General features: G+C 43.0%; 1 protein-coding gene across 1 annotated transcript in view; it reads right to left on the bottom strand.

Annotated features, from left to right (window-relative positions):
* The window catches only part of LOC147665180 (CD5 antigen-like), a gene marked incomplete at its 5' end in the record, with an annotated part of 268,693 nt that extends 262,265 nt beyond the window's left edge, over positions 1-6,428 (bottom strand). Inside the window, one exon of the mRNA XM_086949696.1 lies at positions 6,076-6,428. Coding sequence (XP_086805822.1) covers positions 6,076-6,428 — 353 coding nt within the window. The remainder of the gene's footprint in view (positions 1-6,075) is intronic.
* Positions 6,429-13,595: the final 7,167 nt, after the last annotated feature.

Below are 13,595 nucleotides of genomic sequence, written 5' to 3'. Positions count from 1 at the left end.
TTTGGGAGCCCTCCGATCTCTCGATTCATGGCAAACTTTGGGTCACCCCTGCTTATGTGATAGCTAAATGTAATATAGCACAGCTCTGGGGAGCGACTCAAGCGCCTCGGGTTGGGGAATGGATGGAAGACCTCGACTGGTGTATGTTTCGGGAGAGATCTGTGTATGTGTCAAAGGGCCGATCTCGCAAGTGGGGCAAAGTCTGGGGAGCTTGGAATGCCTTCAGGGGTGATATCTGCACCCCACCAGCTGTAAATCCCGACAACGTGGAGCCGGAGGACACCTAAACCCAGTCTTTATATTTGTATTCTGTTAAACTATTGCTAGTGGAGGTCTAAGTTCTCACTGTAAATATCGGCAGACACCCTACGTACTCTGGTCGGTTCTTTGTAAAGTGTTATGTCTTATTATTGTTAACCTCTTCAGTGCTCATGACAAGGTCAACTCGTCATGGGTTTTACCTGGGCTGTGCTTATGTCGAGTTGACCTTGTCATGAACAATGGGAATTTTCATAATGCAGCACCGGACGGGAAAACCCCTTAGCAACCAAGGTGTTAATAAAAAGATGATTTAAAAAATATTTTTAGTAAAGTCTCCTAACTAACTTCCACATTTCAGAGTGATGAAAAGCTAACATTCTTAAATGATGAAAAACACTTTGACATACTTTCTTGGATGGAGATGCTAGTGAATGGATCTAAACCCTGCAAAATGACACTTATTCCCTAAATGTTCTGCATGAAAACTGACGTAGAAAATTTCTCATTACATCAATAGATTCTTGTTGAACACTACAAATACTGCTATAATTCCACTGATATACAATGTTCTACTCACAGAAAATGATGACTACTGCTGTCTTTAAAAAAGAACCAGTAATGACAATTGTTAACTCTCTTTTTCTACTGATACACATGCACTTATCAAATTAAAACATTACCTTCAGCTTTTTTCATATTGTTATACTATTTCTCATTAGTTACTTTATTCTAACCCTTTATTACCCTTATTATTAGTTAAATGTGGTAGCAATGGCCCAGGCACTGTTACAGGGGTTGGTTTGGAAAGAGCAATGCAAGAAGCCTTTGGCCAATTATTGACACATTCGCCTGGCACTGTCCTGGTGTATTCCAACATATGCAAAACGCAGATATGGAATTGGTCAAACTATTTTGAAGTATTTTCCAATAAATCCAAGATGAGGAATGGTTCATAAAATAAAGTTTAATCCAGGAATAAAAGATCCCATCCACATACAATGCCAGCAGACATCAACTGACTGGAATTAGAACATTGCCATGTCAACATAAGGTGACATAGCTAATGATGTTCTTACTATTCTATTAAAGCTACAGAGTTACATATTACACATTTCTGTCCACAGATTGACAAAGCCAGAAAGCATTAATAAAGCTGTTTCTACATTACTCAGAGAACATAGCATGGGCTCTAGCTACAACAACAATCTAGGTTTCAACAATCATGGAATGTACAGATGAAGACATCAGTGTGTTTGTATGCAACCAGAAACTCTTCATATGGTCGTATGTGTAGCTCCCGCATACGCAGAATGATTATAAAGGCTCTCTATAGAGCGACCCTATTGACAATACTAAATAATATTCCCGCTGCAGATCCACAAACTAAAAGCATATATTTAAGGTACAAAAACACATTTTAGATGTATAGATGTATAACTCTAATTTTACATCTGTATATGTTGCAAAGATTTTGTAAATAGTTTTTTAATGTCTGTCAAACTGTGTGTGCAAATGGGTGCATAAGTGTGAGTGGGTATCTGACTGAATGCAGGAGTCTCTGAGTGAGTCTCTGAGTGGTGCATGAGTGAATGGGTCTATGACTGGGTGTGTCAGTGTTTGAGTGGGTCTGTGAGTATGTGTATCAGTTTTTGAGTAGCTTTGTGAGTAGATGCATGTGTATCTGATCGGATATGCTTGTGAGGTGTGAATGGGTCTGTGAGTGGGTGCAAAAGTCTGAGAGTGGGCATGTTAGGGCCTCTGTGAATATCTAAGTGAGTCTGTGAGTCTATGAGTGGGTGTGTCACCCTCTGAGTAGATCAGTAAGTGACTGAGTTAGTGTCTGAGTAGCTCTTTGAGTGTATGCAAGGGTCTGTGAGTAGTCTCTGAGTGGGTGAGTATTTTTAATTTAACTTTTGTAGTACCTTAGTATATATGTTCAACAATCATAAACTCGTACGAAATACTTACAGCGACTGAGTGGTTTCATCAGTGATGTCATCAGTGTTTTCATTTGAGATGTCATCAGTGATGTCACTGATCATGTCATCAGTAATGTTTATATTTTTAGGCAGGGCATTGTGGGGGCATAAATCATAGTTAGCTCAGGCAACTCTAACTGACACATTTCAATAGTTTTGTAATAGAGAAATCTGAGTCTAAATATAATGTCTCTTTAACTTTTATTTTTTTAATTTCCAAGGTTTTTAAAAATCTATTTCCTAACTATAACTTCCCTGTACAGTTTTTTTTTTCAGTGAATGTCTCAGTTTTTTTAGCTAGTAATCATGTTGCAGAGTGATGGACAAATGGGGCAGGACTGCCAGCCAACTCTTAGGAATCCTGATGTACCAATCTTACTGGAGGTAACAGGAGGGCTTCTGGGCCCCCACAAAACCACCAGCGTGCATGGAGACGTCCTCCCCACTCAGCAGTGCACCAAAAGGCAGGTTTGTACAGTGGATGAGAAAGAGGGTGTCTCCTTTGCACACCTCTCATTAATCCCACTGTGTGGGACTTACTGGAAGTAACAGGAGGTCTTTGTGGCCCCCAAGGACGTCTACCAGCCAAGGGGACTTTATCCCCCAGAAGCGTGCCAGTAGGCGTGATTGCAGAGTGGTGCAGACAGGGAGCTGGGCCTCTTGCACCATGCTGGTAGCTTTTTCTTTTCTTTATTTTATTATTATGGGATGAGGCCATGTGAGACCCCTTTCCCAGGCTGCTTTTGGCCCCGGGACCCCATCCCCCAGGGTATTCCTTTTTTTAAACATGGGAGGGAAGCCGCATGGTCCTACTCCCAGACTCGTTTGTATTCCAGGGACCCCATCCTCGAGGGCCTGTCCACCATACTCTGTGACCTGGTTCTACCCAGAGCCCCCAGTTTTTCACATAGGGGACCACGGAGGGAAGCTGAAGGCCCATGGTGTGCCTGCTGGCTCTTTATGTACTGTGGGAGCCGGCATTGCTTTTGGACAGAGGGAGCTGCTGTATTTGCAGCTCCCTCTGCCATAAAGCAATTCTGCTATGCTTTGAGTAAGCAGGAGCACTTGACATGGCCTCGCTTAGTTGAAGCAGAGCAGAGTTTGCTATGGCTTCAATCAATCAAGTTTTCTGAAGTGTGGCGACTCACTTGTGAGGGTCTCAAGTCAGTAGCTTGGTAGGAGTGGTGCCACAGTTGTTGACATTAGTGCACACACGGACAAAGGCCTGCACTTCAGGTGGATCCCTCCTTTACACATGGGGCTGCCAACTTTGGCATGTGGACTATACTTCTGACTACAACCAAATCACACATCTCAAAGATTGCCCAGCACTACCTGTACCAAGATTTCTGCTGGGTCTTGCTTCCCGGGTGCTCTCCTCCTTCTCGCAGGATTCAGTGGTCTTGGCAGGCAAAAGGTTCCTGCTCCAGGTTCAAGGCAAGTGGTCATCACTTCCTAAAGGATGGCCCCGTAGCCACAAGAGAGACACGCAGATCTTGGTTCATAGTCCTTGTTCCACATAGAAATTGAGGTGTTTTCATGGTTGATGAACGGTAATATTTAAGGACCATATTTGTCCCAATCTTGACACATATGTAGTTTTGTGTCAGAGCCTTTGAAAATCAAGTTGTGGGTTTCAACCCCATTTGAAGTGCTCTCCTCTCTGATCTTTCCTTTGTCAAATGGACAATCTGCCACAGTGAGAAAGACTACAATTCAGATTGATCCACAAACCCCACCAAGGGAGTAACCAGAGATGACACCTGGTTGTCAGCCTCCAGTCCAACCGGTAATGAGCCCTCAAGGTCTGCACCTGCTCTTTCACATTACATGGCAAAGAAGTAGGCTTCAATGGTGAGTTTGCTGACCTACACAACAAGCTGAAGGACCACATTTTCCTGATTGTCTTGCTTGCTGAAAAAAACAGAGTCCTCCCACTTTTAACTTTTCGGCAGCAACAAATCCTGTCAGCGGGCCCTCAACAGGAAGGTTTCTGAATCCTAAGGCCCACATTGGATACATGCTTGTGGCATACACAGGACAAAAGATCTAAGTTGTTCAGCAGTAGTGAGATCTCTCCGGATAAAGTCGAATGCTAGTTTCTAATTTCATTCCGCAAGCCAGGACCCTGACTAAGAGTTTGGTGGATGAGTTACTCTGTCTCAATCGTAGCAGACATTCAATGCACCTAATTACAACTGCATTAAATCCAACGATACTTGTGATCAGGCAGATGGGATCTCCATCCACCAAACTCTAACTTGGGCTCTAAATCGGATCATAGAGCTCTTGACGGGGTTGTCCCTCTGGTTGTATCTGACCTTGTGTTTGGAGCCTCTGGTTTCAATGGTTCACCTTATTGGATTATTGTTGTAATGATGACATTCTTTTTCCTAATGTCTACTCTATTGTTCACATTAAGTTTGGACATTATTTTCTTTGTTCTTTTTGACTATATCACTGTTTTGATACTGCAAACATACTGTATACATTGCCCTAACTTGAGCTTCATGCCCGGTGCCAAAGCTACAAGGGGGCTGAGCGCAGGTTAGTGTCGTTGCTTTGGTTTTCACTCTGAGAGGTAGTGTTAATATTCCTTGCGGTAGGAGACGCCCACTCCAAGTAATATTCCCTATTGTTACTTACTTCAAATGTGGCTCTGCAGATGGAAATATATTCACATTATTCAAATCGGTTTTAATTATAAAGGCAAGACCCCTCCATTTTTGTCAGAGCTTTGATTTTGAAAGATTGAGGAGCCCTCTGGTGAAAGGTCTATGCAAAGGTCTGATGTAGAATCGATTACCCATATTTCGTTGTTAGATTAAATATCTAAGTTGAGATACATAAAAAGTTCTTTAATAAAGGTAGCATTTCGAAAAGCTGATCAATCTTAAATAAAAGACTAGGGGCCCGATGTAGGTAGGCATTTACCGGTCGGTAACGGCCGAATTCGGCCGTTACCGACCGGTAAATGCCTTTTCCAATGTAGGGCGCATGTATTTACAGATTCGGTATTTTTACCGAATCTGTATTTGCCATTGATTCCTATGGGTTTCAAGGCCCATAGGAATCAATGGCAAATACCGATTCGGTAATTACCAAATCGGTAAATACCGAATCTTACAGATTCGGTAATTGAAAAAGAAAAATTACCTACATCTGCCTACTTCCAATTTACCTACTCTTAAATACCGAATCGGTATGATTCGGTATTTAAGAGTAGGTAAATCGAGATTACCTACATCGGGCCCTACATATCATAAAGATATGACTGGATGTGGAGGCAGGAAGAGGGAAAGGAGGTGGAAGCATTCAGACCTAGATCCATCAGGGTTGATATAACTCCTTCATCAGGGAGAGTGGAGATGATACACAGAGGCATGGATGACTGGGAGTTGCACAGGAGACTGACACAAGCTGGGATGAAACTGGCCACTGTCTCTGGCAGTATCAATCTAATGCCCCGTCAACAGTGGTAATTATCATCTAGTCTGCAAAATCAGAGTTTTGCAATAAGGTTTTTAGAAAAACGCCATGTTCCATGAGGGCACAAAATGCAAGAACAGTAGCCGGGAGAGCTAGATCTTTATTGCCTCAACCAAAGGACTCTCCTTCTGGTTAGAATTCATGAAGTGGGAGGGAGTGAAGAGTTTGTGTAAACAGACCCAAGAAACACAAATGTCACAAACTAGCACTGTACAAAAAAGGAAGAGGAAAGAAGCACGAGGAAGCTGCCTGGTTGTCACAATTTACTACCATAGAATTTCACCTATATTTGGATAAACGTCTGATTTGTCGAAATTACCTGGTAGGATCTGACGCATTTTCTTACCTGTGCAGTGTACGGACGCATCCCTTCTTTGGGAACAAGATGCTTGTGGTTGGGAGCTATAGGAACACTTTAAAATGCTGGACTCATCTCCTCTGCAGCCCACATTGGATATTCTAGGAAACATGTTTCGTAAGGCTCCAAAGACAGACCCTCCAGGCGCTGAGATCGGCGCTCCGCACCGCAGCTGTCTACAGACCACAGCTGCATCATTCATATCCCAATACAAGTCACAAATTGTTCCTACAGAGCCATTTATAGACACCAGCACAGCCCCAGCACAAGGATCCGCAGCATTAGAGAGGCGAACATCATCTGAATCAACTGCAAAGAAGCAGAGAAAAATACAAAGTTTACTTACATTTCAAACCATAAGGGTATGTATTATGTAGATCTCCCAGTACAGTGTCTTCTTATCAATTTCACGTAATCACATGGAAGCAGGGTGAGAGAAAGAGAGGATGAAAGAGCCTGAGAAAGTTAAAGAGAGCCTGCCAGATAGAGAGGGGATGAGAGAGACAAAAACGGTGAGCAGGAGAGAGATGAGAAAGAGAGGATGAGACCATAAGAGGAAGTGAAAGAATGAGAGAAAGGGAGAGTGCGCAAGAATGACGGATGGAGAGAGAAAGAGAGAGAAGAAGAGAGAGGGAGAGAGGACAGGGAAGATCGAGATGGAGCAAGAGAAAGAGGAGAACAGACACCAAGATAGGGAAGAAGAAAGGGAATCACAGTACACAAGAGACACAATAGAGGGAGTGAGAACTTGAGATACAGAAGGCCAAGACACAGAAAGAGATAAGAGAGAGAACAAGAGAGGGAGGCAGAGCCTGAATGAGTGAAACAGGGAGTGAGAGATGACAGCATAAACGGAAAGAGAGAGAGAGACAGAGAGAGAGAGAGAGGAGGGAGAGAAAGAAAGAGAATTGGTAAAATAACAAGAGCGAGAAAGCAAGAGTGTGACAGAGGGAGAGAACAGAATGGGAATGAGAGAAAGAATGATAGAATGAAAAAGGGAAGAATTGAAAAATAGAGGGAGGAAAGGCAAAGACGAGGTATAGTGACAGAGAAAGAAAAAGAGAGAGCGAGAAAGAGAAGTGGAGCAAAGAAGAAAGAGAGAGAAAGAAAGAAAAAAATTACAGAGAGAACAATAGATTGAATGAAAAATGGAGAGGGCAGAGTAAAAGAATAAAGAAGAGAAAGAATGAAAGAGAAGGGTCTAGAAAAGACTAATACATAGAATGTAAAAGCCATGGATGGAGAGAGCAGGATATTATATATAATTCATATTACAAATTACATTACAAATCTGTATTTAGAGTGTTGTGAAGTTTACAAAAGCAAGCACTGAGAGGAATATCACATATACATTAATTTGTATTTATTTATGTGACTTATATGGCGCCTGCATCACCCCGTGCGGGGTATCTCTGCACTGAGACTGCTTGAGCCCATACCGAGGTAGACTAGAACAATTCAGTTTTCAGAAGTTTTCTGAAGGCTAGGAAATGTGTGCACTGGCGCATCTATATAAGGAGGGGATTCCAGTACCGGGGGGCTAGATGGGAGAAGGCTTTGCCTCCCGTACGTGCCAGTTTGACACAGGGAGTACAGAGTAGTGTTTGATGTCTAGACCTAAGGGGTCTGGCCGGTGTATATCTGACCAACTTTTGGGATAGACAGTTGTAGCCCATGTTGTGTAATGATTTGTACACCATACAGCAGATTTTGAACTTGATTCTCTTTTTAATTGGGAGCCAGTGGAGTTTGTGGAGAAGTGGAGCAGAGGGTGTTCTGGGAGGGGCATTGCTCACTAGGTGGGCAGCAGCGTATCTGAAGCTTATTTAGGGATCTTTCTTTAGCAGAGATCAGCAGGGAATTACAGTAATCCAGGCAACTGATAATCACTGCCTGGATTAGTGTTTTTCTGTTAACTGATGGCAGTAAGGAAAAACCCTTCGTAGGATGCCAATAGTATGAAAGCAAGTCCTGGCTGGGATGTTTACGTGGTCCTCTAGCGTTAATTCCTGATGAATTTGCACTCCTAGCTTTTCACTGTCTGCTTTGGGGCAGGGCCAGTCCTAATTCTACTGGCCACCAATTAGGAGACCATCTCAATTTTGCTTCTCCGAACAACATCATCTCAGACTTTTTGGTGTTCAATTGGAGGAAATGATCCCTCATCCACTGTGCAATACCTTTTAACCCTTCCGAGAAAATGTCTTGAATGTGTGGATTTGATTTGTCAAAGGAGAGGAGGAGTTGCGTGTCACTGGCTTAGAAAATGAGAATAAAGCCGAATGTTCTTAGTAGCCCTGCCAAGGGGGATGACATAGATATTGAGCAATGTGGGGCCCAAATAGGAGCCCTGTGGAACCCCCTTGGTGCTGTGGTGGTCTGGGAGCAGAAGGGGCCAAGGTTGATTGTTTGTGTCCTGTTGGTTAGAAAGTCAGTCAGCCAGTTCGGGGCTTTACCCCGGATACCTATATCCTTAAGGCGTTTGAGCAGGCCCTGGTGGGATATGGTATTGAAGGCTGCAGACAGGTTGAGCAGCACTGAAAGCCCTGCCCGACCACTATCCGCTGCCATTCGGATGTTATCAGTAACGACCACCAGTGTTGACTCTGTACTGTGCTTTGGGCGAAAGCGGACTGTGATTGGTTGAGGTGATTAGTGGATTCAATAAACTCAGATAGAAGTTTGTTTATCTTTTTTTATAGGATTTGGCTGTATAGAGGGAGCTGAGAGATGGGGTGGTAGTTGGTGACATCCTCTGGTGGGACCTTCAGATTTTTCCTCATAGGAATAATCTGTGCTTCCTTCTACTCAGTTCGAAGGGTGCTTTCTTCCATGGAGCTGTTGAGGATTGAGCATATAGTCCTGGCAAGAATATTAGACAAAGTGACAGAGATGTTGGCAGGTAGAGGATCTAATGGGGCACCAGATTTGACAGTTTTTAAGAGAGAGTCTACTTCGGTAATAGTGAGACCTGGGAAGGCTTCTAGGGTGGGAAAATCAACTGCGGTGGGTGGTGGATCTGTGTGGTGGTCTAAGTGGCGAGCGGAGACAGACGTGATTTTTTGGTATATGTTTTTCAATTTTCTGAGAGAGGTGGTTCGCGATGTTGTCACAGAGACTTTGCGATGGAGCTTCTTCAGTATTTCATGCTCTTGGATTGGTGAATGAGTTTAGTATCTAGAACAGAGTGCAGGAGTAGTTTTCTGCATTGTAGATCGTTTGAGCAATGTGTGATTTGCGAGCTGTTTCAAGTTTTTCTAATACGCCGCTAATGTGCTTTTAAATCAATTTTTATCTTGTGGGTTGTGTGAGAGGCGCCAAATATGTTCCAATTGTTTGCAAATGGCATTTGCCCGGTCTGTGGGTAGGGGAGTACCATGGGGTGTCAGTGCATTGTAGGGGTTCGATTGGGGCTTTAAAGGGGCTAAATGGTCTATTGTGCCAAGAGATTAGTAGTTAAGGAAGATAATCATTTCTCTGTGCTATCAGATTCCACACAGAGGGGTGGGAAGAAAGATTCCTGGAAGGATTGTTTTGTGATTTTGTGCCATTGTTTGTATTTCCTGGTAGATTTATTTTTGGGACCAGCACCTCCTTGTGGGCCTCTGAACTGAAGTCAATCATAGAATGATCTGACCACTCCAGGGGCTTGTTAGTTTTTTTTTTTTTCCCTTTTTTTTTTATTTTATTCGTTTTTCAGAAAAACAAAGTCTTAACAAAGATCAAAACAACGAAGTTTCATGACCCCTCCCCCCCACCCTCCTCCCATCTTTCGCATCGAATAAAGACCAACAGTACAGGTACAGATAAGCATACAAAGTGACAAAAAAAAAAAAAGCTGATATGGAAAGTGATTTAACAAAGGAATATCACTAGAAAAGTATTGTAGGTGTCAGGTAACCCTACTATGTTTCTGGGTCCCCTTGCCCTTGTTGATCTATCCATTTGGAGAATACACCCCATATTTCAAGCCCAAGCCCCCTTTTCCTTTTACCTTTCTTGGCATATATAGATTTTTCTAGGTGGTATGTAGCAACTAATCTAGCCAACCATTGTGCGTGAGAAGGGGACTCAGAATCTAGCCAGCCAGAGGAGACACATATCCTCCATACTGCCATTGCAACAAAGATCAACCCTTGTTCTTTTACTCTTATAAAATCGGATTGTGTTCCCAAAAGAATGGTCGTGGGGCTTAGAAGAATCGATTGGTTAGTTATTTCACAGAGCGAGTTCTGTATTCTGAGTAGGGTGGAATTAATAGTTGGACATGTTGCAAATATATGTATGGAGTCTGCCCCTACTTCAGAGCAGCGTGGGCATAGTGTTCCTCTCCCAGATCCCCATTTGATGATTTTACTAGGTGTCATGTACAGAAAAAACATAGTTTTAAAATGTTGTGCTTGAAGTTTGGCAGAAATTAGGATATGTTGTGATAGCCACAGGGAGTTGTAAAATATAGTTTGGGGGGACTCCAGTTTCATATGCCATTTGGAAGCAATGGTTTCTAAATCATCTGGCGTTTCCTTATTTATTATTTGATATATGCTTCCAATGCGAGCTGTGGTTAAATTCCGAAGAGTGTTTATTAGCTCAACCTCAGCAAATCCGTTGGCTCCTCCCACTTTCCTAGACAGGTAGTCATGGATGGCCATATATTTAAATAATTCTTGGCTTTTTAGTTTGAATCTACTCTGTAAGCTTGAGAAGGATTCAATCCCCCTAGTTGTTATAAGATCCCCTAATTGTATTATCCCTGCTCTGTGCCATTCAGCTAGATAAGATGAGCTAAATATAGCAGGCAAGTTGTTATTGTTCGTTATGGGGGTATAAAAGTTAAATCTACCAAGTCCAAAAAGTCTCCGGACATGACGAAAAACTTTGTAGGAGTTCATTAATGTTTTAAATTTAACGCGATTGTAATATCCATAAGCTGTTTCTCGGGTTAGACAGCCCCAATGTTGTTCCCCTAGCAGAGACTGAAAGGGTGAGGGTAAAGACAGTTCAGCTCCAGGGGTAAATTCTCTTAGTAGGACTGCACTGTATTGCAGGACTGCCGCCCAGTAATATAGGGTGATGTTAGGAAAGGCCCATCCACCTCTATCCTTCGGTAGAGTAAGATGTTTTAGTGCACGTCTGGGTTGAGCGTATGCCCAAATAAATTGGGTAAAAATTTGTTGGAATTTAAGTAGGTCTTTTTTACTAAACTCAAGAGGAATGCAACGAAAAAAATAAAGTAGTTTGGGGAAGTAAGTCATTTTAATAACGTTGCATCTGCCGACCAACGTTAGATGTAAGTTATCTATTAGTTTTAATGCCTTCTTCGTCTGAGCTGCAAGGGGAACCAGATTGACTGTGACTATTTCCTCCAATTTAGGTGAGATTAGTACGCCCAAATATTTAGCCTTTGGTACCACTCTGGCTTCAGCCCAAGTAATTTTGCTATTTACTAGAATCTGCGTCTTGTTTTTATTTAAGGCATACCCGGATAATCTCCCGAACTTGTGGGCTTCACCTTCTAATGCCAGGATGGAGTTGGCAGGATCGGGAGTGGTGATGGCAAGGTCGTCAGCATAAGCCAATATTTTGCAACTGGTTTGAAAGTATGTTACTGGCGAAATGTTGCAATTTTTCTCTATTTGTTTAATAAGGGGATCTAGATAAAGAGCGAACAGTAACGGGGAACAGGGGCAACCCTGCCTGGTGCCTCGTGAGATTTTAAAGGGCGCCGTCTTTTGTCCATTTATGGTGACACTAGCAGTTGGATTATGGTAAAGCGCCTGCGTCGCCTGCATAAACCTTCCTCCGAACCCCATGCTGTCCATAACCTTCCAGAGAAATCGCCAGGAGACCCGGTCAAAAGCCTTTTCGGCATCGAGTAGTATGAGTGACATCGGGTCTCCGGCTATTTGGGCAGCATCAAATAGAGTAATAACTCTCCTGACATGTTCAGTGGTCCCTTTCTTTGGTATAAAACCATGTTGCCAGTTTGAAACGAGGGGTTCCACTACTCGGGATATTCTGGAGGCTAATACTTTGGAAAATATTTTAGAATCGCAGTTGATAAGCGTAATTGGTCTATAGGAACTCATATCTAGTGGAGATTTATCCTTCTTTGGGAAGATAGATATTCTGGCATTAGACCAAGAGGCTGGGGGAGAGATGCCACTAAAAATGGATGTTATTACCTCTGTGAATGGGGGCTTGTTAGTTTTATGGATTATGGTAGGAGAATTAGTTAGAATTAAGTCTAACATATGTCCGGCCTGATGAGTAGGATCCGTATTGACTTTGCTTAAATCAAGGGTGGTAAGGTCAGTTAATAATGTTGCAGCTTCTTTATTTCCAGGATTTTCCCCATGCACATTAAAGTCTCCCAGAAGTAAGACATTTTTGGTGGAAATCACATGGGGTGAGATTAGTTCCAATAGTTGGGAAGGAAAGTTGGATTGGGGCACAGGTGGTTGATATACCTGGGCACCCTTCCAGCAGAGTTGAGGATGTATGCCTGCTCTTAAGATTAGTATCACAATGGTGTCACTGCATTGTTGATCAATAATGGAGATTTTAATGGGGTCTTGTATAAAATTGCTAGTCCTCCTCCTGCTTTGAGGGGTCTGTCTTGTCTCTGGATTTTGTAGCCCTCTGGGAGTGCGATGGCAATGGCAGGCTTGGACAGGGGCTTGGTCCATGTCAGAAACCCGATGTGGGGAAGGGTGGAGGATAGCAGATCGCAGATGTCCACGGAATGTTTAGGTAGGGATCAGACGTTAGCCAAGAAACAATTCCAGTCTTTGTTATTTTGATGGGCCGGATACAGGGGCTCATGCTGTACACTGTTGTCTTGAGTTGGCGTGCTGACTTGGTGGGGCACGGCTGTGTAGATTGCCTGGGGTGGGGTCCCAGTTTGCGCTGTACATTGAAACCTGCAATTCCTACAGGAGAAAGGTCCTTCTGAGATTCTGGGATGAGAGCATTTACTAATGGGGAGGGTGCTAGGGTGGTACCTGTCTCTGAATCACTTAAGTTCTACATTGGAGTAGTTCTTAGGGGTGAATTTTTTTGGGGACCAATCTGGGGTATGACTGGCAGGGGTTCTGGCTACTGGTGAAGACCAGGCATGGATGGAAACAGACGGGCTTGCCTTTGGTGCACCAAGGGGCACAACAATGGCACACCCGCTGCGCGTTGTGCCCTGCATCACGCTTTTATGGTGACTGCTAGAGCGCTGAATGCCCCAGTCTGGTGTCTGCCGGAAGTGCCTGCAAAGTATTATATATGTCGAGTGCGGCTTAAACAAACCACGAAGAATGCGCTCCTTTTAATTCTCTAGTTCATTTGTATCTATCAACAATGTTCATACCAATCCTTTAAATGACGTAATTACGACTGTTTTTTTGTCAATTCCATCTTTGTATTTAGTTGTTCATTTTTGACATTTTTCAGTTCGTGAAGAAAAATTCATTGTATTCATGAATATTCAAATTTTTACAGATTTATATTACACCCAA

The sequence above is a fragment of the Lissotriton vulgaris genome, unplaced genomic scaffold, assembly GCF_964263255.1.
Source record: "Lissotriton vulgaris unplaced genomic scaffold, aLisVul1.2 SCAFFOLD_1691, whole genome shotgun sequence".
Lineage (NCBI taxonomy): Eukaryota > Metazoa > Chordata > Amphibia > Caudata > Salamandridae > Lissotriton > Lissotriton vulgaris.
The sequence above is the reverse complement of the archived record's forward strand: the minus strand, read 5'-3'. Positions and strand labels throughout refer to the sequence as shown.